General features: G+C 36.0%; 3 protein-coding genes and 1 non-coding gene across 6 annotated transcripts; 1 reads left to right on the forward strand and 3 right to left on the reverse strand.

The window, feature by feature from the left end:
• The first annotated feature begins 33 nt into the window (after positions 1-33).
• On the forward strand, positions 34-1,880 carry LOC127798128 (transcription repressor OFP1-like). The gene has a single exon (XM_052331466.1). It carries the CDS (start codon positions 73-75, stop codon positions 1,009-1,011), a length of 939 nt encoding a protein of 312 aa, XP_052187426.1. The 5' UTR covers positions 34-72; the 3' UTR covers positions 1,012-1,880.
• A 1,703-nt stretch (positions 1,881-3,583) lies between these two features.
• On the reverse strand, positions 3,584-9,787 carry LOC127798122 (probable serine/threonine-protein kinase WNK4). Of its 2 annotated transcripts, none has more exons than XM_052331454.1 (7): positions 9,256-9,787; positions 7,953-8,096; positions 7,270-7,493; positions 6,567-6,724; positions 6,169-6,481; positions 5,433-5,771; positions 3,584-4,244 (listed from the first exon to the last, which is right to left on the reverse strand). In XM_052331454.1, exons 2-7 carry the CDS (start codon positions 7,997-7,999, stop codon positions 3,757-3,759), a joined length of 1,569 nt encoding a protein of 522 aa, XP_052187414.1. In that variant the 5' UTR covers positions 8,000-8,096; positions 9,256-9,787; the 3' UTR covers positions 3,584-3,756. The 2 variants fall into 2 exon arrangements, with proteins under 2 accessions (XP_052187414.1, XP_052187413.1); XM_052331453.1 differs by having other exon boundaries at positions 7,831-8,096; positions 9,256-9,777.
• Positions 9,788-11,504: 1,717 nt separating this feature from the next.
• LOC127798589 (small nucleolar RNA snoR114) lies at positions 11,505-11,595 on the reverse strand. Its single transcript, XR_008022451.1, has one exon. It is a non-coding gene; the product is annotated as a small nucleolar RNA snoR114 (small nucleolar RNA).
• A 1,125-nt stretch (positions 11,596-12,720) lies between these two features.
• LOC127798131 (uncharacterized) lies at positions 12,721-20,188 on the reverse strand. 2 transcript variants are annotated; one of them, XM_052331468.1, is made up of 10 exons: positions 19,675-20,188; positions 19,331-19,577; positions 17,557-17,742; positions 16,533-16,625; positions 15,746-15,928; positions 15,551-15,653; positions 15,259-15,444; positions 13,762-14,669; positions 13,243-13,676; positions 12,721-13,127 (listed from the first exon to the last, which is right to left on the reverse strand). In XM_052331468.1, exons 2-10 carry the CDS (start codon positions 19,562-19,564, stop codon positions 13,070-13,072), a joined length of 2,385 nt encoding a protein of 794 aa, XP_052187428.1. In that variant the 5' UTR covers positions 19,565-19,577; positions 19,675-20,188; the 3' UTR covers positions 12,721-13,069. The 2 variants fall into 2 exon arrangements, with proteins under 2 accessions (XP_052187428.1, XP_052187429.1); XM_052331469.1 differs by having other exon boundaries at positions 20,083-20,187.
• Between the last annotated feature and the right edge of the window lie 3,919 nt (positions 20,189-24,107).

A 24,107-nucleotide genomic window follows, 5' to 3' on the forward strand; every position in this document is an offset into this window, starting at 1 on the left:
TATTGATCTTCAATTATATAAAGCGATGGAAACTCTGAGAGAGAGAGAGAGAGAGAGAGATCTGGCATTGGCATGATGATGCGCAACTCCAAGTTTAGGCTATCAGATATGATGCCCAATGCTTGGTTTTACAAGCTCAGAGATATCAGCGCCAGAACAACTACAAGTACAAGAAGAGCCCACACCACCGCCGCCACCTCTTACTCTCGTCCCAAAAACCTCTCTCCGCCCTCCGCCGCCGCCGCACCTAACATCAACCCAATTCTTGCTCAGCCTAGAAAATCATCCAAAAACCCAAAATCCTCGGACACCCACTTCCCTTCTGATCCGCCAAGAAAATCATCATCATCATCATCATCATCAAAGATTAAAAGAGTCAAGCCAAAACCCGCCGCCGCCAAATCAGCACCCAGGCTTGTCTCCTCCTCCGTCTCCGCCGGCTGCCATTTCCAAGCCACCATTAATTCCGTCTGGACCAGGCCCGAACCGGCTGCTGAATTATTAACTCCCATTAATGACTGCATGAATGAGAAATCTGACACATTTTCAGAGCTGTATCTTCCTCCAATCTTGACAAAGCCAGCTGTGAAGCAGCTCATCAAAGACACTAATTCATCAGAGACCAGAAAACCACCAACTCATGGCTCATCACCCTCCATCAAAATTGCCAAAGATGATGCAAAAAGGACTCCTCAAAATCGAAAGGAGATCATGATCAAAACCAGTAGGAAAGTGAAGATGAGAGTGAATTCCCCAAGAATAATGGCAAGGAAGAGCTTGAAATCCCAGAGAATCAGGAAATTGTCTGAGAGCATTGCGATTGTGAAGTCATCAATGGATCCCCAGAAAGACTTCAAGGAATCAATGCTGGAAATGATCGAGGAGAACGATATCCGGGCATCCAAGGATTTAGAAGAGCTTCTTGCTTGCTACCTCTCCCTGAATTCAGATGAGTACCATGATCTCATTGTCAAGGCATTTGAGCAAATCTGGTTTGATATGAAGATGTAATTAGAGTATTCTATTTCCTATTAACTGATATATATATATATATATATATATATATGATCCTGTGATGGAGGCTTTCTAGCTAGCATTGATATTATGATGGAACCTTCATCAATTCATCTTTGAAAGTTGAGACCTGTAATGGGTAATGTCTGAGGTCAAGAACAATGATACTATTCATATGCTTCTATCACAAGATTAACATTAATGGACCGTAGTTAATTTTTATTTGAAGTTCTTACTCAACGTGGTACACAGGACACAACAAAATCTAGCTTTCAAAATTCAAAGGTACCCGCTTTTTACTCAACTGTAAATGTGTAACATGATGAATTTTTGTGGGGTTCTTTTATTTTTTAATGCTATAGATATCATGCATATAAATAATACACGCCATTCTGCTCCAGAACCTTATATAAAAATTTTATTTATTTAACATTATCTATGATTAAGTATTAGCAAATTAACCACTAAAATGGAAGCTTTCAACTACAAGGAAAGTGTTTGAGGTTAAGTATTTAAATTTTGGAGGTATCGATTTTCACTACCTCTTTGTAGTTTAATTAATTGTGTCTCAATTATACGATTCACAAATTTAATAAAATGTGGACTTTGTGAATTTATATGATGCTATCAAAGATATTTTATCTAAGGAATTTGCTGAAGTCTCAAAACTTCTTATAAAGGGACATAGAAGCACACCCACAAGTTAACCATTCTCTTCAGATTTTTCCATTATTTTATAAGAAAAAATTTATTAGTGAATTATATTATTTTAAATAATTTTTGTTTTGATATCATTTTATTAATCTCAAAAAAAAAATTAATGGAAGGAAAAAGAAAACACAAAAACAGAAAAAAAAAAAAAAGAAGTAAGCTTAGTGTCAAAGTTCACACATCAATTATGCTATATATATAACGAGTTCACAGATAAAATATAGAATGAGTCTTTGCTCATTTATATCATATATATATGTGTGTGTATATGGATTGATGAAATTCCTCTCCAAGTTCTTATACTTATCCAAGGGAAAATTAATTTTAGAGCTTCTTTTTTTTGTGATTTTTTGGTGCTCTTTTTCCAGTTGAAATTAAGCTTTCCATCAACTTTTCTTTATCTTTTTCTATTTCCAAAACCCACTTTTTGAAATTTCCCGAGTTTTACTTCCCCTGATAACTTACATAGTTTCGATGATGATTTAAATGAAACGGGTATGCTTTCTGAACTTTTATTTCTCTGTTACTAACAACAGAAATGAGCGTGGATACATTCATTCAAGCACTAGTTAAATCACAAGAACGAGGTAAACCCCAGCGGCTTAGAGATTGAAGGGTCCACAACTTCTGTATCGAGCAGCTTTGAGTTTGCCTTCTTGTCTAAAGTGCAAAGTGGCATATATATATATATATATATTATATAAAATTTAAAGTCACTTTGGAAATATGATGCAAATACGATAGTGCTTGCAACAATTTAATCTTAAGTTTAAAAGTCCCATAATTGAATTTAAATCTCCAAGACAAGAGGAAAAAGGGAATGGGTGAAAGGCCAATTTGTGAAGAAAGACAAGAGAATGCAAGTCAAATGCTTCCATTCTAGCATCTGTAAGTACGTTTTCTCGTGGTTGTCAGGAAGCTTGTAATGTATGATTTTCTTTCTTTCTTAGGAAGATGCTGTCAGAGACAACATGTGAAATATACAGTCCTCTGTCCTCACAGGCCCCCTTTGGAGAATTGCAAGAAGAATTAGCTCTACTACACATGCCTCGGCCTCAGAGGACCACAAACACAACACCTTCATGTGGCCGCAGCTCTTATCTTGCAACAAATCCTTCCCCAATTCAAGAAGGAATCCACATGCTTGGCTGCGCTCCAAACCTTTCATGAACCAAGCGGGCAATAGATTGGGACCCAAGAGTGCTGTACAAATAGAAAGTTCGTGCTCAAATTTTATATAAAATTATATATACTTCTCCTCAATCTTGATAGTAATCATAAGATTACGATTCGAATTGTGAAGACAACTTTTTTTATAAAAAAAACAAGAAGAATGTTGTGTATAAATAAAAAATCTCACCCACAAAAAATGTCTTTTTTAATATATGATCTTCTTCTATACGTTTTATTAGGAAAAAAATTACAGCTCATGTTAATATTCTTTTCCTTTTCAGTCCTTTCAATTGCTTGGGAGGGAGAGATAGAGAGAGAACATAATGGCTGGGGACTGAGTGGGGCTCGAAGCTCTGTAAAGGTATGAATGATAAAGAAGCCTTCACACGGAAACTCAGAAAAGGAGAAGTTCCATTGAGTTTAATTGCTTTAGGATGGGAGAGGAGGACCACAAAAGGATTGAGAGGGCAGCCCAATTGGCAATTATGTTATTTGCGCACCCCAACCATGATTACTCAATTGATGAGTATTGGGACTGGTTACTTTCAAACAGCCCAAATGACTTGTAAAACAGAGTTCCGTGGGGGGCACAAGATATTGCAGTCTCCTCAACTTGCAAGTTGTAATCTTTATTCAAAGGCACGAAACAGTGGATCGTACAATTTAAGTGGAAGACAGAGTCATGTTTAAGAAAAGGTGGAACATCATCATTCGCTCAGACATGATCCACCATAAAACTTTATTACTATGACAAATCTATACGCTGTTATAGCTACATCACAAACCTGTACAAGGTCCAGAATTTTAGCATGCATGGAACTTAGTGTTCAAATTTTGAGCCCTTCTTCCGTTATGTCCTTACCTCTTACCATAATTTCTATTTTTCATGTAATAAGAACCTCCAATTTGTCGCAATACCTTGCCGGGAAGTTCACAAGGTGCCTGAAACCCAACATCTTCCACAGCACCAGCTGTCTTGAAGAGCCGTCTCTTGTTCACCTCTTCCACCAATGACCGATGCAGCAACTGGCTGTGCAGGTCTACTAGAGATCGGTTTCTTGTTAACCTACGGTTGTCCATCCGACACACATCCTTAGATGTCGAGGGTCCTTGAGAAGGAAAATTTTGCATGCCCCTGGGGTGATTTGTAGCTGGGGACTGCCTTGTGCTGCAGTTTTCTTCAGGACAAAACCTCGTCCACTTTTTTGTATTTGCAATCAAGTACTGCTGGTCTTGTCTTCTAGGGCTATAACCCGAATCATGTTCTTCACCAGAACAGTAGTTCAAGTTGGAATATTTTCCAGATGAAAAAGAACTCTGAGAACTTGTATCCCCTAAAAAGTCATCTGCAACAGACATTTCTACTGCCAATTATGATTGGAAGTATAAACTTTCTTTTGCAAATACGAAAAGGTATCAGCATAGGTTCTATCCATGGTTGGAATTAGTGTCCAATTACATCATAATTGACATTTTCTATAACTTCAGATTTATTTCTCTATCTTTTGATAACCCAATTATTTCTATGCATTTGTCAACTATTTCTGTAAATGTACTTCGGAAATTGAAACACAGCACTTCTTTGCAGAGGGCGCAATCACAAAAAAAAGAAACATGAAAAATCAAGGATTCAAGAAGATGCACTAATATAGTTCCTTATAGATGTGAACAAAATCCACAAGGCAGTGCCCATGATTTTTTAACATCGTGTGTTGTTTCTTTCTAGTTGTGAGCATGCTGGAATATAGGCAGCTGTATGATGGTCAGCAAAATGGTGATCCTTCTAGCACATCAAGAGGTAAGAGCCATAATGGTTGAGTGCAGCAGATTTGATGACCAGCAGAATCAACAATTGTTATTTTTGTGGTTGCTTTCAAAACTCAAGCTAAGGTGAGGCATTGCCGGGCATCTGTCACACAGTTATGATCCATATAGTTTGGGTTTGTATATGTGCGTGGAATGAGTGTGAAGCCCAGAATTCGCTTGGGATTCAACATTGTGTAGGTTTACTAAATTATGCTAATATTCTACAATTTTGTCTTGCTCTCTATAAATAGGAGCATAAACCCTAGTTGTGAACTGTGAGAGAAGAGAAATACGATTTTAAGGGTTTTCCAACAAATAGAACGAAGATGGAGATTCTTGGACTTTGTTGCCCAAGGGTTGGTTGAAGGTGTCATACAGACAAGCTTGTACAAAAAAAGTAGGTTTGTATTCTTTTATCCATGCAGTGAAATTGGTCTCACAAGTATGTAGTTTTGTGATGAACTAAGCAAAACTTCTCGCACCATTTTTACCCTTGGTGTGTGGATGTGAATCATGGAAGCACTTTGGTTTTGCAAGGGATCAGTCCCAAGTTCCCAACACAATGGAGTTAGTGCCTCCACTACTGCATAAATTATGATCACCATGGACCAGTAGTATATACATTTTTATTGATTAAATTGCCCGCATTTTTTCTGAGTGTGAAGAGCCGAGATTATTGTGATCACAAGACAATGGCGGCATAGTAAACAGAAGAAGAAGCCACGTACCTGGTGGCCAATCACAACCATGAGATCTTTCACCCAGCTCATGAGAAGCAATCAACCCAGAGAGTGACACTTGGGACGATGAACAAGAGGAAGAATAGGATAGCTGATGATGATGGCAATCACCATCCTCTTTATAAATATGTATATGGTGGCAATCTGATTGTGGCTGGACCCATTTTTTCCAATGTGGTACAATGGCAGATATTTCTGCATCTATCATTTCCGCAATTTCAAAGGGATCCCAGTCAGTAATTTCCAACTCCCTCACCATCTCAGTTGCAACATCTGATGCTGTATCACTTACAATGTCAAAGGGAAAATACACATTTCTCACAGAACCTACAAGGAAAACCATATGAATAGATTAGCCACATAGTTCCAGCAAGTTCAACTAAAACTAACCAATTCTGATCCCAATGGATTTTCTAAGGCCAGCCAATTATTAGACCTCACATAAGACCACGCCCAGGCTCACAAAGCAGAGTACAAATGCTTAACCATACAGAAACAGATGGGCTGCACCCAATTCTCAAATAGAAGGGCCCTATATATCTTAAATGAAAGACTTAAAAGAGTGGCTGTAAAATGCTTCTCAGTCAGTCCATTTACCATAGCATTTGAGCAACCAATAAGAATCTAAACTGAATAAATCAAAATCATTTACAGCATTAGCATGTGAAACTATGACTAATAAAATAATGGGAATTAAGGAAAAGGTTCCAAAATCATATCATACACTCTTCACCAGCTATCTGCACCTTCAGAAAGATGGTGTCATCTTCAGGATTTAGCTTCCCTGTGATAGTCATTTTTGTTCTTCTTGTATTTTCCCTGAGTTGGAGTTCCTCAATTTTTATGTCATCATTCAGAAATGGTTTCTGATGTCCAACTCTTGTTACGGGCAAGAACCCCCCTTCATCAAGTGCAAGAAATGGATCAAGCAATAGCTCCTTTGCTGATAATCTCTTTGAAGCGGGTTCCAAGCATTTGGCAATAAATTTTTGTGCTTCCACATCTTCAACTTTATAAAACGCCCCTGGTAGCTTTCCCTGAATAAAGAAATGCCTGTGTGGCTCAGATTCTGAGTAATATATATATATATATATAAATATTCATATTTTAGTCTTAACTTACCATTGTAACTTTCTTGTAGATTTGTGCGGGGTTGGTGCACTCACTATATGGGTATTCAGAAGTGAGCATCTCCAAAACACACATACCAAATGAGTAAACGTCAACTAGTTCATTGTAATTTTCCTCGTACATTTCTGGAGCCATAAACTCTGGTGTGCCTGACACCAACAACAATAACAACAATCACAACACAAGCTTTAATCCACTAGGTGGAGCTAGTGTGCCTGGCACCAAGAAAATTTTAAAGCATGGCAAGTTGTTAAAAATGCTTATGATAAAACAAAAAAACCGTTTTGGATTTTGATGATCATTCAAGGTTCAAGTTGCCATTTGAACAACTAATATCTAATCTTCAAATAGCTAGTGTTTTTGGGCTTGATGGTCTCTTTCATTCTATGCAGGGTAAACTTTTATGTATGCAACAATGTAGAATTTGTTGTTACTGTATTGGATAGCTTAGGGTAAAAAAAAAAGCAATTTTAAACCATTTCCCTCATTGTGAATCAGTTTGAGACAAAAAACTATAATGGGCAACAATAATTTTATTTGGCTGGAGCCTTTTTCTAATAGGGGTAGGCTTAGATTTGCTCAACTTGATCCATTCAACACCACAATTGAATTGAATGACAGAAAATAGTTGCTCCACCCATGTATGTTCCTAAAAGAGTTTCTTACTGTACGTGAAAATGCCAGAGATGAGCACCTATAACACTGTGTGCGGTGTGAGATCCATGTAGAATTGCAGCCAAGCCCAGATCCCCAATCTTCACTTGCCCAAGATGGCCATTGACAAAAATGTTATCACACTTAATGTCTCTATGGATAACAGGGGGATCATGGCCATGCAGGTAAACAAGGCCAGCCAGTATTTGACGGGCCCAGATCTTGATGGCACGGATGTTTATTTGCTTATACTTTTTCCTGTATCTGCAATATCACACAAATTGAAACCTACTCAGTTCTGGCGCTTCAAGAGAGAAACAATCAAAAGTAAATTTTTACTTGTAATTTTTTTACAAATATTTCTCTGTAGCAAATTAAGTTATTAGTGTACGAGAGGGATATAGTTCCTTTCATATCCTTTCTTTGGGTCAAAGGATGTTATGAAATTCCATCATCCATTATTATCCATTAGTAATAATATGTGCATCAGTTTGATTTTTTTTTTTTTTTTCCAAAATTCAATAGTAGGATTAATCTTTAAAAATAAGCCAAGTAACCACTAAACTCTGAATGCATAGGAGAAGAGGGAATATGAAATTACCCTCGGAGAGTGCCTGAGGTAAACATTTCAGTTATGAAATTGAAGGTTCTTTGATTAACATCAATCCAAGATGTGTAGAACCGGATGATAGAGTTGTGATTGAGGGTGCTGAGGAGGTGCACCTCTGAGTATAGCCGCTGCAAGTCCTCTGCTGACTGGAGCAAATCATTAAGCTTTACCTGGTTCCATGCCACTTCCATTCCAAGAACTTCATCAATAGCCTTGTACACAGTTTTCATTGCCCCTTTTCCAAGAACTTCTTCAAACTGTCCAGGAGAGATAGAAGGCATATTGTAGTGTCAAGTAACTAATAACCAATTACAAAACTCAACTGCTCGATTAGTTAATATCACAACTGATACTCTTAACAAATATAAATTGAATTTTCCAGACATCACCACTGGAAATAAGTAGGTGGGGTTCAAAACAATACATAACTGAAAAGCAAGAACTTGCATATAGATAACCACTAGTGTTGTGATGAGTGATGAAGTGAAGCCATATGGTGTTAGCTGCAAATTGAACTTTTCAAAAAGGTCCCTTATGTAGATTAAAAGTCTCAATAATTCCTACTAATGAGATATACCTCTTCTATTTAGATATAGAAGAATCTTTATCCGTTGTTAACCAAATCAGAGGTTTTTTTGATATACACATGCATCATGCCTTTTTTTTTTTTTTTTTTTTTTTTCGTTCCTTGTGGTTGGTGCTACCTATCTATCATGTGGTATTCCTCAACCAACTTAAAACAAACACATATATTAAAATAAACTGGGGATGACAAACACAATCCCGTTGATATATACCGTTGCTCCAGGAAAATCAACAACCTAATTCGCAATATATTTAGATCCAAAGAATGTGCAGGAAAGGTCAGTTCCAGATACACAGTTACTTCAAATATTCGTGCACTTCCAAGACTCAAAAAAATAACGTCAATGACAATAAAACATTTTGAATAACCACAATTATTATGTCTATTTTTTTTTAGCAAGATCTCAGCACATAATTTTCCCAAAGGTTGATACAAGGAAATATGAACTACTTTCAAGAAAACCGAACATCCGCATGGTAGATTAAAATAATCTACTTTCATGAAAATAATTGGGGGACCAGATTAAAACAACACAAATTAAATATTCAAATCGCAGAGTGTCATTATAATAATCTATTATATACATATAGCATACAACTTTTGTAAAGCGTCGCTCTTAATCAAGTATTAATCCATTAGGTAAAGGTAAACCCAAAAAAATAAAAAGAACAAATCTAATTTCTTTCGTGGTACTCACAAATTTTTTAATGAAAAAGATAAATCAAATTAAGTTGCCAAATCCATCAAAACCAGTACGCATGACTTGAAAAGCAAATATATCCAGATCAAGCAAGTAAACAACATATGTATATGCATATATATGATCTTACCCGACCATAGCGTCCAGTAGGATCGGTTTCGGCGTAACGGCCATCAACCTTGGGATCATCACCGCGCTCTAACCTGCCTCTGCGCATCTTCACAGTACCCCCAAGTAAATTTTATGTGTTCTTTACCTATAAATTAGTCGAGGTGAAGAGGGGGAGAGAGAGGTTTGAGGAGTGAATTAAACCCGAGGCCTTCTGTGGTGGTTGTCGTAGGAGAAGACACCGATGAGGAGGAGGAGGAGGAGGAGGAGCCAGAACAGCCAGGAATAGTCAATCCTGAAAATAATCCAAGCCATGTCCAGTTCACCACCACCGCGCATGAGAAGTCGTACTCGCTTGCAATCATCTGGTTGGAAAAGCAAACGCTAGAACTAGAAGTAGTAATGTTAATTTGTTAGGCTGGATTTGACAGCGGGTTGAGAATGAAAGGTTTGTCGTTGGTACAAACGGAAATAAATTGGACTTTCCTGGAAAATAGGATTTTTTTCTCGGGTGCGGAAAAGTAAGTGGAGGACTGTAGAGTGTGAATGTGAATGTGAAGGAAGGGGTGGGGGGTGGGGTGTGAGAGATCATTGGAGATCGGAGGGCGGAAGGAAGCCCCAACTTGAAGACGACTGACTATGTGGCTATGATTTTGCGGAACCACTTCCGCTTATCGCTTCCAGACATCAGAGGTTTGTTTAGGAAAAAAGGGAGAATAATAAATAGATTGATTGTGGAGACAGAAGCGGAAGTAAAGTAAAGAGTCTATGCCCAAACCGCATTCATAGTTTTATTTTATACAATACAATTATTAGGTAATGTTTATTAATTAAAATATAGAAATTATTTTAAACAAAAATATTTTTTTATTGTGTTTGTTAAATTTATTTAAAATTAGAATATAATATTGGTAAATGTTTTGAGATTTTTGAGTTGGTTAAATTTATTTGATATTAAAAAATAATAATAAATTCTCATTCATAAATTAATTAATAAAATTTAAAATATATATATATATATTCAATTATTATATTCTGGCTTATCATCATCATCATAGTCAAATGGGAATTTTGAGGTGGGGCAGAGCAGAGCAGAGATAGGGTGTAACAGTGGTGCACGTCTACCACCACAATGGGCGCCCACCACTTTCGCCCAAGTTTTTCATTTTCTTCGCGATTATCATATGCACAATGCATTCGATTTGAAAGGGCCCCATCCCATCACTTCCATTTCCATTTTAATGTTGGGAATATCTTTATTATTGGGTTGTGCTCTTTCTTAAGAATTATTTTTTTTTTTATTAACCTATCTTCATGAGTGTCACCTGTTACTCGACTTCATGATTTCAGCAAGAAATATAAATTAGGAAACTCAGTAACTAATTTCGATCTCTAACCTCTCTTTCTTAACGTGAGGATGGTCTAACATTTTTTTAATTTTTAAGAACGCCTCTAATTGTTGAAATTTTTTTTCTGTTGAGAGTTTGAACACGTAATCTGTGTGTTCAAAAAATAACTTTTTTTTATTATTTTTTTGAACTTTGATTTGATTTGCCATAAGTAATTAGTGTTTTTTATTTGAAGGGAAACAATAATGGATTCAGATAACTTGGTATTTTTCCATGCTGTTTGCACACCTTATTCTCAAAGGAATTTTATATGTTGTGTTAGATAGAAAAATTAATAAAATTTTAATTTAATTATTTGAATACATTTGTTAAGAGATAACTATTACAAAAGTCACACGCAACGCAACGTATTGTTCTATTTGCTCTTAGTCACATACATACACAAACAAAAACATATTATTATTTAATTGATGTTTGATTGAGGATATTTTATTATTTATATTTGGTTCATAAATAATTTATTATTTGGTGTAGCATGCGAAATACATATAACATAGTTTATGGTTTGTTATGATTTGATTAAGGGGTGGTTTTTATTGTTTGGTTGTGACAAATGTATAGTTTATTCTTTGTTATGGTATGGGAAATGCACGTAACATGGTTCGTTGTTTGTTACGATTTGTTTTAGTGTTTGATTGAGGGTTTTTTATTGTTTGGTTGTGCCAAACTAAAATGCCAAGTATATAGTTTATTATATAATATATATCTTTTTTTTTAATTTGAGAAGTCAAAATTAACATTTCAATTGCCACCTTAGGAACTAAATTAGCTGATAGAAAAATCACAAATCTGACGGGTGAATGACTAAAACACGATTATTTTATTTATAATAATGAAAAATAGACATACGGAAAAAGGGGGGGAGCTCGGATGCGCTAATTTCGTCTGGCGAGATCAGACGGTTGCGATGGACCCAACCATCGCGGGTTTGCGCAAATGCTTCGTCACAGCTCCCACACACACACCAAGGGATGCGCACCAGCCGGGAATCGAACCCGGGTCTGTACCGTGGCAGGGAACTATTCTACCACTAGACCACTGGTGTTTGTTGATAGCAATCCTCTTCAAATTTTACTACTTCATAATTGCGCTCTCTCTCTCTCTCTCTCTCTCTCTCTCTCTCTCTCTCTCTCTCTCTCTCTCTCTCTCTCTCCATTTTTGGGCCTCTCCGCCCAAAAAGTTCTCATGTGAAACCAAAAAACTTAAAAAGATAACTATGTAAATCATTAATTATAGAACATTGCTATAACTATATATTGAAGAAAAATGGTGGTTTTTCAATCCCCTTTAACGATTTGGTTTGAATTAAATAATATTCAATTATTCATTATTTATGATGCACAAAAATATTTTAGGAGTACCATTTCAATATTTTCAAAACATTTCTTGTATCAAAATATCGAGAAAATCTTTTTAACCTATTTTTTAAATTTTAAAAATATTTTAAAATCGTTTCGTAATATTAAAAAAAATATAAAAAATATATTTTTGATTTAAAGTTTAAGACTTATGTTTATGAAGATTGTTAGAGATAGAATTTTTTAATTAAAATTTTTTAAGAGTTGGAAATCATACTCTTTAATAGATATGCTAACGGGAGACCATAACGAAAGAAAATGATAAAATTGAGAAATTTTTATAAATTATATTATATTTAATAAATTTTATTGATAGAAATAGAATTTATGTTTATATTGATTTGAATATATTATTATAAAATTTATGTTTATTTTTAAATTAAATAATTATTTTTTATAATTTTATATATTAAAAATTATATTTAAAAAACTTACATGCATTTCTATTTTTTTTAAAATATAATTTTTTTATTTCTATTTTATATTATATCCGTTTTCTATTTTGGTACAAGCTAACCCACTACAAAAAATTCGCTGCAGAAATTATATAAATTATCAATCATTTGTAGAGAAAATTCATTCAATTTTAATTATGCATCAATAATTTTATTATCATTTACACAACAAATCAAAATGCCTCAACATGTGGGAAGCTGAAGTGGAGAGTGGAAATCCCAGTTAAGACAGAAAGGTAACAAACCACAAGACAATAATAATCAATTGGTCAAAGCTCTTTTCTTTTCTTCTTCTTCTAAGGTCTATGTAAATATTATTATCTATCAGGTAATTATACGCTGTATGCTCTATGGCGGCAATGTACAGGGAGGGAGGGAGGGAGGGAGATAAGAATATACAGACAGACACCAACTGTCCGGTTACAACATCAAACCCGACACCAACAGTTAAATAAGTTTGAAAACAAAAGGCTACAAAACAGAAAAGCATTTCTCTCTCCTCTACTGGTATTTTATCCTTTCTACTATACTATACTATACTATGGCAGGCATCTATGTCATGTCTTGCTCTTTCATCTAAACGAACTCAACAGCAACATCAACATCCTTGCTTGCTAACTCAAAGGAGGGAAATCCTCTGCGTTCTTCAGGTGGTACAACTGCTCTGCAACCCTGAAAAGTGAAAACACAGGCCACCAACAGTAGTGGGTAAGAAGTGACAAACTTCAATGCATTACGGTCCATCAGTATCAACCAGAAGGAGAGAAACTTCATTTCATTCCCCTACCTTTCCAGTGTCACGACGCTGGGACTCAATCCCTTACCCCTAGAAGATGCGCTGCTGCTGCTGCTGCTGCTGCTGCTTTCCTCTGGCGGATGCCCAAACGATCCAAACCTAAGTTCCTGAGGTGTAATGGAAGCAGAAGCACCAGCAGAAGCACCGGCACCGGCACGGGCAGCACGCGGAACATCCGACATGGACTGGGTAACATTCCGGGATAATCCAGACTCTCCAGGATGCAGAGCCACTGAGCGTGCAGATGGAATCTCGCGGCTCCCTTCCTCAGATGATGATGATGACGACGAGGACTTCTTCTCAGGCATCGCAGGAGGAGAACCCATGTGACGAGTGAGTATCTGGACCGGACGGTGATTCCCTGGTGTCCGATCCTTTCCCCTCCCTTGTAAGGAGGAGGAGCTCTCACTGCACAAACTACCATTCTGCAAATATCGTGTGTAAGTCACAGGTGGTCTGCAGATCTCAACATTATTTCAATAAAAATTACATGTCAGAGAGACAACATACCGAATTGGGAATGAATGTGCCAGTTCCCCGCGATCTACTACGCCTGTCTTCCTTACATAAACCAGATTTGCTTTGCATTGGTCCCGAGACCATAATATTTGTCTGCATTTGAGAACTTACATTCTGCTGCAGTGGCATGGGTCGACGAGCGGTACCCCATGGCCTTTGGCTCTGGAAATGGGCAAGATTAGGCAGAAGGGGTGTTGATAACGAGGGATTAGGCAGGATAGGTGCGGTTGAGGGAGGATCAGAGACCAGAAGTGAGGACGAGGCATACCCATAGCACCATTGCCCATATAGCAAACTCCTTATATGACTGTCGTAATCCCCACCAAGGTCTGCCAAGGGGCCTCCAGAAATATCAGCTAAGTCCCCTTCCCTAAGATGAAGGTGGGTCAAATCATCTGGAAAAAGAACATCCGGACTTGAGATTCCTGAACCAATAGAGCTCAAACTCTCATGATTATTGCAACCAAAATAAACTCCATTACTAGCCCCCAGATACTCCCCGTGCTCCAGGTCAGATTGCATTTTCTTATCAACATTTGCTGTGTTTACTTCGCTCAACTTCCTGTTTTCCAGCTTCCCAGTACGCGTAGATGACCCAGGGACATAGAAATCAGGTATAGAGCAGGGCATTTGTGACGCCATCTGGAAAGCATAGTCCCTCATCAAGTATGGGTCTAGATCATTATCTCCGAATTGTATGTTACTGCCCACATCGAGACCTAATGAGTTCAGATAATGAGTTGACAAGGACAAACTGCCTGAATTACATCCATGCCTCTCCAGAGTGTTCACAAAGAACCTCTTAATCTCATCTGCTATTCTTTCTCTTGGTAATAGAAGGATCTGACCAAGCTTCCGAGCCCCATACTTCAAGGCACTACGAATTCGATAAAAATTACCTAGAGGAAACAATGTCAGTCAATTGTTAACAAGGAATATATAGGCATCCTAAAAGAGAAAAGAGTATCCATAGACAATCCTTTTCTGCAAGCACTTCGCAAATCAAGAACAAAACTTCCTTTGCCTGTTTTATCCCTTTCAAATAGCAGAAATTAAACTATTTAAAATTATTGCACAAAGACGAATGCAACATAGAGGTGGGGATTAAATAATGGTACTGACATTTACAGTGCATCAATGCTGTTCGTGGTTCACAACGTCCTTACTTACTGGTAGTGATAAATTTTTTTTTACATCTTCAAATTTTGCTTCACAGGACACAAAAGAAACTCTTAAGGGTCTTCCCCCATTTGTATTGGTGGGTAGTAGACGAAGAAGATTAACCAATATGATTTAATTAGTCCACATGAAAATAGCTAAATTGAAGTCCAAGATTTTCAGTTCCTACTCAATTTATAAAATTATAAAATCATCACCCATCCATCAGACTGTAATGTCTCAATAAATAACCATAATCGTCAGTAGCAACAACTTGACTTCTGCTACAAGAAGTAACAACAAAGTTTCAATCAAGCAAATGCTCCATACCTCTGTGGACACTCCGCCCAAGGTTGTTATGTTCTTTCAGGGGATCAATAATATTCAAATTCTTTGGGGGGAATGATCGTGAGTTTGTTTCAAGCCCCCTTGATGGACTTGAGAACATGTCCATGCAGTTTCTAAGAAATTCTTCAGTAAGCATTGAATCATGCCCCACTGTGTCTGGCATCTCAACTGCATGAGAGAGAGAGAGAGAGAGAGAGAGATGAATAACACATTAAATTCATATAAAAGAGAACAGAGCACAACCAGCTTCCAGATAGAAAGGGACCAGGCATACCAACTATATCAGGCAAGGAAGATTTGTTAACAGGACCTTTCAAACTAATACAGTAGTTTTCCCAATCAAAATTGCTATAGTAATCCAAAAATCTGTAGAGAACCTATTAACACAACAAGAAAATATAGCAAGTCAAAATGTTATGCTTTTATGTAGAACAATATAAAATCAGTTTATACAGACAGGAGAAGTTACCGCCAGAGGCCCATTTAACGATGCATGAAACAGATGGAAAATATATAAGACCAGTGTTTCCAAAGCATATGTAGAAATTAAACCATGATGAGCACCAAGAATACGGCTTTCATAATAGCACCAAGCCTTAATCAGAATAATGCTACGCTTGAATAGATGATCTTTTTCAAAAAGACGATCAACCTGGGAGAGAGAGAGATTTCAAAATCCAGAATGAAATTGTGATCAGCTAAGTCTTGCCAGGAAGCATGAGAAATAGAAATATAGAAAATCAAAACAGTAGTCAGAATCTGAACTAGTTATGCAATCCAATAATATGAATATTCACTTGTATCAAGGTTCTATTGAAGAAACCAATGACTAATAAAAACTGTTTAGCATTTTGCCTATGTTTCATCTTGCTCCCACAAACTCATCCACAGCAGTAATATGCCAAGAGATGTAATGGTATCAATTTCGAACCACAAATTTTAAAAACATGACACTTCTGAAAACGACCACAAATTTTAAAAACATAACACTTTTGAAAACAAATTGAGTCAATCAAACTCAAATTCTATGCAAATTTAGAAGTGAAAAGAAGTCAGTATTGCTCTGTTTCTATAAATGCTATGAGCAGTTATAAATATAGCAATATAAATATGCTCAAATACAGAAACAAATTATCTTTATTTGTTAAACTAGATAAACCAAATGAGATGATCACAAATAAAAGGGCATCCCTAATACACAAGGTTCCACACATTGCAGTTAATTTTATACCATAACAGAAAGTCTTAGACCCTACCTGCTCGAGAAAGCATAGCGTACAAAGGCCTCCTAGCTGATTGAAGGATATATCCACAACAATATTCTGCACCAAGCACTTCACAAGTTTAACCTGCCGACAATAGCAAAAAAACAATATTAACCAGAAGCTTATAGAGGCAATCCCAAACGAAACTAAAAATAAAAAGCAAAGACTGAGTTCTTTTCTGCCATGTGCTCAGCTGGATGTTGGAATAAAGGCTATTTTTCTCAGTATTTTCAAATGAAAGAAATACACGTATCAGCCTGTGTAAAGGATGCTAAGAAGCCAACAAAGAAGATAAAAATGTCAAACTGACAAGAATATAGTGAGGAAAAAGGAGTTCTACCAGAGATGTGGAGTTAAAGAGTGTATCCCGACTCAGGTTCCATTATGTGCACAACTGAATGTTGGATTTCAGCCAATAGGAGCTGTTTTTAAATGCCATTGTCTGTACTACCAGACATCAAATGAAAGATTGGAATCAAAACCAGACTTAATACGATTAAACAAAATTGAGGCAACTCCATCAGAAGATTCCACTAGAATCATAGAACTATAAGTTTTGGAAGGTACGGAGATTTCTTCCCACACTACCACAGTGACCAAGTATATAACCAAATGAGACCACTAAAGATTGACAATCATGCGTCATTCAAGGAAAACAATCACAAAAATCCAGAAAAAGAAAAGCTGCTCACTGGTGATTTAAAGAAAATAAGAAAGGCATGAACCCTTTCTCTAGGAAGTCATCCAAAGTGAGAATCTCAAGTATTGAATATTCTACTTGAGTCATGAAAAAGGATAAGAATGATATTACAATAAAGGACAACTAGAAAAAAGAACACAACAGCAAAAATAAAGAACCTCAATCCCACTAGGTAGGCCTGACTAACTAGGAACACATATACTAATAAAAAAAAATTCAAACATGCTAGTGCTACTCGATGGTCAATGCAACTCGATCCCTTTAAAAATATTAACATAGAAAAATTTTGTGGCAAAGTATCAGAACAGAGAAAACCTCAGCATCAATGAATTGTGTATCCTTCACTTCATATTCAGCATTTTCATTCCATTCTTCCCCTTGTAGAACAAAAAATGCATCACGGGCAAAAGTTTCCTCAACAGTAAGACGGCTGAGGGCAGTCAGATCAATATCTCCATCAGGAAGGTATGTCTTCAGTGGCACAGAACCATATGGGAAAACCTACAAATATGCAAAAAGAAATCTGTAAAGCTCAACTTATAGATGCGTCACTGATACAAGGTAATGGCATTACTCACTTGGTTTAATTATTATACTCTAAGATACATGAATCTCAATTTTAATTGTGGAAGGATCATTTGGGATTACAAGATGTCACAGCTCATAAACAACAGCGCCTTATTACAGATATCCACCTCAAAAGAATATGATTCTGCATACATCTGTAAAAGTCAAGAAAATTAACCAACTGACAGTTCATGCAACAGCTTTCCACTTCAATAGAATATGATTATATAAACACACACATATACAATTTGAATATCAGTAATAAACCTAGTGGCTTTATGAAAAATAAAAGGTAGGTAGGGGGAATTGGAAAGAGGAGCATAATTCAAAACCAGATTAGAAGGATTGAAAACAAATTTAAGCTCCTCCCACACTAGAAGTGACAAGTATTTAACACTCATGCCAGTGCCAGCCAAGATGCTTTAAAATGTACTAAAGACAATCGTTTACCATGCTTCCTAAGTAGTTATCCACAACATAAAATTTAGGACGCTGACTCGGAATCAGGTCATGTCCCTACCAGAAGTTATAGCAAGATCCAGATTGTTGCAAATTTCATAAGATCACCAGAGTAAATGAGAACAGATTGTTGCAAATTTCATAAGATCACCAGAGTAAATAAGAACAGATTCACCGAGAAATTAATTGCTATAAACAAAAGTCAACTACTATTAGATGAAAATGAGTGAGAAAATGTCGCTATGCGACAAAGAAACAATGCTGCTTTAAAATTCACCACTAAAGAGGACAAATGCGTGCGGAACACTCCAAAAACCAGAGTGTAGTGCCTCCACTTAACAATACGCACCTTTAATCAACTTTAAAACAAAATCGCATACGTGCATTTCAAAAACAATAAAGATATCCCTTCCAATTTCTTTGGCCGATTTGTTGGGCCAAACAAATAGGCATGAAGGTCAATGTTCTTTCAAAAACAGTTATTTTTCCACTGGGCTGGTAGCCCAACAGTGGTGAACCATTGATTTTCCCCCAGAAAATTGCAACTTTGATTCCCAAGAACAAGCCTCGCTCTGCCATTTGGGGCCAGGAGGTCCCTTGCCACGGTGATTCCAGGTTTAAGGGGTGAAGGGCTTTTGAGGTGGGGTCCTTCGATGGCACTTGGCTGCAGTGGAAGTCAGCCACTGAAATGCAACTGCGCCCCAGCCCCCCCATGGCTAGGGCTATTCATTTTGTACATTGGTATCCCTAGGCTCCCAGACTTACCCCTTTCTTCAAAGCCAAAAACAAATAAAGTTATTTAACTCCTGTAGAAATGTAACACTAAGCACGCTTCCTCTATGCATGTGAAATTACAGAAAGTAACAGGCAATCACAAGCTGCAGGAAACTGGAAAACTAAACATAACCAAAAAAAACTACAAGGTGACACGAAATGAGGAAAATTGAAACCCCAATTACTTCGCTTGCTAAACACACACACACACAGCACACAGAGAAAACCACAATACAGAGCATCAACCAGATAACTATTTAACCAGGACAAGTGAGCCACTTTAATTCACCTCGCATCCGAGCGAACATCTGATGAGTCTCTGGACATATTCAATCACATCCTTCCTCTTCTCGTCTGAGTCCATAGTGGGGTGGATGCAGCCAATCACTTCTCTGGTCGCTTTCTCAGCTACCACCCAACTCTCCGCCGGAATCGACAAAGGATCAGGGTTCGGCGCCATAAATGGGCCATCTTCCGGCACGACGTCGTCCGGCGGCTGAGAACTAGCCGGAGCATCGCCCATGCGAAGACGATATCTACAAAATTGGCCAACATACGAGAAGAATCACATTACCAAACCAGAAGAGAATTCCGAAAAATTAAAACGCACCCGCGAGGGTTTCAGATATATACCTGAATTCTACAGAGACAAGGGTTTAGACAAGGAACAGATACAGCGCAAATGGTGTCGAGGGTTTCACAGAAAACGGTTTGAAAATGCGTATAAAAGACAGACATAGAGATTACATGAATATGCATAAATACACACTCGAATATATCTAAAAGCAACATATATCAACGTATATATCAGCCAAAAAGAAGCGTAAAATTCGGGACAGAAACAAAAACCAGCGGACAAGTCGGTTCGGGAGGGATCGAAAAGTAAACAGTCTGCAAATTTTCTTTTCCCTTTCTCGACCCAGAAAGAAAACCAAAAACCCCCCCAAAGCCCTTCTTCCTCCTCCTCACTCCTCTCTCTCTCTCTCTCTGCCTCTATATACTACATATATATACATATATGGTTCGTTCAGATGTCTGTACCGCTGCGTCGCCACTCTCGCTAACGTCGGACGGGGCGGGGCGGGACGGGACGGGACGCGACGAAATGGAACTGAATTTCGCAGTGGGGAAGAAGAGAAAGGAGACGACTAGTTATGATATATACATATATATATATATAATGGTCTCGTCTCGTCTTTTAAGATTTGGTCATTTGGGTGGGCGACTGCTCCATGCGACGCCGTTTCGGGCCCAAAAAAAAAAGAAAGTGAGTGACGCAAAGTCCGTTCAGGACGACGCAAAAAAGTCCATTTACCAAAACACTTTTTTTCCGCTTTTTCAATTATTATATGCCCATGTCCATGTGCTCATTTCATTTAATTTTTATTTTTATTATTATTATTTCATTAAATTAAAATGGATAATTACTTTCTTTTTATGTTGGAAAGAAAGAAAGAAAGGGAGTTTAAAAAGGGATAAAAATATCTTTTCATTTGATCCATATATATCCTATCCTATGATGATGATGATGATGATGACCTGTCAAGCTGTTTTGGGTTATGAATTTGATGATCCCACGGCACCACCCCACCGCGGCCTCGGTAACTGGAAATAATATATATATATTATAAATAAATGCCGCAAAGTACGCATACGTGGCATTAGTTTTTTTTATTTTTTATTTTTGTTCTTATATTACAAAATAACAATTGACATTTATCTGGCGTGGTGCCTTTAATTAATTTAATCGTAAATCGCAATGCGTAAGTGCAACTGCACACGTGGTGTGGTGCGCTGCGTTGCATTCAACACGTTTGTATTGTAAACTTCCTTTCAACCCATTAAATTAATCATGTAAATTGTAATCATCCCCATCTACGTAACACCACCATGATGTGACATTCATATCTGCTTTATTTACACATATTCAAGCTCATATTATTATCACCAAATTTTTAATTGGCATGCTGTAATTTTTATTTAGATTATAAATTAACAAATGCCTATATTAAAATTACATGACAATAAAATTCAACTAAACGCAAAATAATCCAAATAAGCTACCACACACACGGGATATGAGATGTAAATCATTTTTTTTTTACGACTTTTTAAATAATAATACAAAGTATATGACGAATAAAATCGTTACCACCGATACACATGCAAATGACAAAATATATGATAGAATATCAATAATTACGATTCAAAAATTAGTTATTGTTACTAAAAGTCAAATACAAAGTATATGACGTATAAAATCGTTATCGGTACACATATAGTGGATAATGTAGATAAAAAAAGATCATACTTTTTGTTTGATGATTTTATCATTAAATATCATCTACTTTTTATCTCTATGCGCGTCAACTTTATCTTGATTGGGTATATATTATTTTTATTTGACAAGTAACTTGTAATCATTATCTTTCGCTCTTTCGAATACGTTGGCTAATTCCTCAAATGTGTCAATTTTCACCGGAACAAATTACATTTTGTTTGTGACAAATGCAAAAACTAAATTCTTTCAAAAGACAAAATTAATTGCCTTTGAGTGATATATTTTTAATATTATTTCTTCAACATCAAAGCACATCTCTTTATATTATAAAATATATTTTCTGTGATTAATAAAAAACAAAAAAAAGTCAAATTTATTACTAAAAGGATCAAAATAAGAAACAACCAATCTACTATTAGCCAAAGAAAAAAAAAATCTAATCTAAATATATAAAACGAGTAGACCATTAAGTTTAATTAATAAGAAAATATAAAATATTCGCGGTATGATAAGTGATTTAGCCCAAGATGACGTACATGAGCCACGGTGACAGGGCCCATGGGCTTCGTCATAAGTCGGCTCGTAACCACTATTATTTTGAATTTTAAAATATTAAAATATTTTTTAATAATAAAAGTAAAATATATTAAACATTTTTATTATGTTACTGAAAATCACACACAAGGTTACATAGTAAATTTTTTTCTTATTTATCTCAAAATATGTTTATTCTATTGAAACGTTGGCAAATAAAAAAGATAAAAGCACACACAAGCTTTTAATTTTATAATTTTTTTTATCCAATCCCTCCCTCCCAGGCCACCTCTCTCTCGTCCAATTCCATCCTAATTGGTCCATCCATCTCAATTCATCGTCATAAATGAAATTTCCAATTCAAAGATTAGGAGATTTTTCTAACATGTTAAAAAAAAACCCAAAAGACATACAACTTAACTTAGGTTCCATTCATTTGGTAGAAAACATTTTTTTGAGAAATATTTTTCTTGTTTTTTTTATATTTGATACCAAAAATATAACAAACTTAAAAGAAGCCACTTTTCGTTCAATAAAAAGTGAATGCAAAAACGTGAAAGAAATTCGAAAAGTGAGTTCTCGATTAAAAAGAGGAAGTTACTTTCTAGAGCTTCCAACAAATTACTTCCAGAGCTTCCAATGCCTTCTTCATCTTTGTTCATTGAGCTACTCCTCACTCAGCCTACGTTGATAAAACTCTATTTCTATCGCACTCCATCAACCTCCATATGCGTCAATGTATTGGTCATCGTTTCTGTCGAGCTTCGTATCCATCCTTCTCTATCTAGATCCATCTCTCTACATTACTGCATTGGTTATCGTCTCCATCCTTTCCTACCTCTTTCCATCTCTATCAATGTCTGTCTCTTTCAGTATTTGCCTATGTCGCTGAAGTCATTGTTGTCTTCTTTAGACTCCGTTTTTCTCAATATCCGTTTGGGTCGCTATCACCATCGTTGTCACCATGTTTGCCTGGATCGCCACCGTCATTGTCTTCTCGCTCCACCACCGACCACCATATGTTGTCTAGCCCTCCATCCGATGCACTATCTATCTATTCTTCATTGTCAAAAATTTATGGACTAAAGTTACTGTGCTTGGTGATCTATTATTTATTTTGTTCTTCATTGTCATCAAAACTTGATATTATGATTTGATAATTTATTATTGATGTTGTTGTCTATTGGTAATCTATTCTTTCTTGGGGATCTATTATTAAATTTTATTATTATTATTATTATTATTATTGCCTATTGGTGATGCTCGATTCTTGCATATTGCTTCCATTTTTGTTTTTGATTTGTGATGCTTTTGATGTTCTTGTTGTTGTCTTAAAAGTATTGAACAAAAACTCTTTTTGATACTTCATTGTGTAATATAATAGTGTTGGTCTAATTTGATTAAGTTTTAATGATAGTTTATGATCTTGTATCAATCTATTTGAATGGTGTGAGAATGGTAACAACTTATCAAGACAATCTCATATTGATGCAATCTCTTTCAAAAAAAATTATGTACTTAGCTTATTAAATTGAGGTAATAAACATTGTGTTAACAACTTCATATAATACTAAAAGCATTTCAACAATTGTGTGATGTCCTAAAATTACTCAAATTTTTACAAGAGACTCCAAATTTGAGTATCATGGAGTAAGTGATGATTTTCTTGCAAATAATAAGACGTGATATTAGGCTTCGGATTATTGATGTAAAGTTCTACAAATCAATTGAAACTATACACTGTTATTTTATAATTGTGTTATGTTCAATTCTAAAATTATATAAATATATTACTAAAGACCCTAAAAGCGTCATCCCTATACAAATAGTTAACAACGAAAGATATTATCTTTATTTTAAAATAAGTGCTCGTTTTTATATGTTTAGTTTGTCAATTTAACAAAGAAAAAGTTTTAACAAAAGATTTTTTTCTTTTAATTAAAATTGTGTTGGACACTTGATGGAACTCATATTCAAGTAAATGTACCATTTGAACTTCAAGGAAAATTTCATGACTCGAAAGGATAGGATCACACAAAATGTGTTGGTAGTCATATCTTTTGATTTAAAATGTACCTATATTTTATCTCATTTGGAAGAAATTGCATATAATTCGGGTTCTAAATGATGCATTATCAAAGATTTGGGGGCTTTAAGATTTCTGAAAGTATTTATAAAATGAAAATTCATTATATTTATGTTATAATTAACTAAATATAGATATGTTTTAGTTATAATATATTTTGTATTA

Source organism: Diospyros lotus, chromosome 3 (genome assembly GCF_014633365.1).
Source record: "Diospyros lotus cultivar Yz01 chromosome 3, ASM1463336v1, whole genome shotgun sequence".
NCBI lineage: Eukaryota > Viridiplantae > Streptophyta > Magnoliopsida > Ericales > Ebenaceae > Diospyros > Diospyros lotus.

Excerpts from the sequence above, each read along its gene's own strand:
- LOC127798128 (XM_052331466.1), top strand. The coding sequence starts at position 73 with ATGATGATGCGCAACTCCAAGTTTAGGCTATCAGATATGATGCCCAAT.
- LOC127798122 (XM_052331453.1), bottom strand. The coding sequence starts at position 9,342 with ATGCGCAGAGGCAGGTTAGAGCGCGGTGATGATCCCAAGGTTGATGGC. Across the intron at positions 8,097-9,255 it reads CTACTGGACGCTATGGTCGG|TTTGAAGAAGTTCTTGGAAA; the intron begins GTAAGATCATAT and ends TCTCCTGGACAG. Across the intron at positions 6,725-7,269 it reads CACCGCACACAGTGTTATAG|GCACACCAGAGTTTATGGCT; the intron begins GTGCTCATCTCT and ends TGTTGGTGTCAG.
- LOC127798131 (XM_052331468.1), bottom strand. The coding sequence starts at position 19,564 with ATGGGCGATGCTCCGGCTAGTTCTCAGCCGCCGGACGACGTCGTGCCG. Across the intron at positions 14,670-15,258 it reads TGGGCGGAGTGTCCACAGAG|GTAATTTTTATCGAATTCGT; the intron begins GTATGGAGCATT and ends TGTTTCCTCTAG. Across the intron at positions 13,677-13,761 it reads GCACATTCATTCCCAATTCG|AATGGTAGTTTGTGCAGTGA; the intron begins GTATGTTGTCTC and ends CGATATTTGCAG.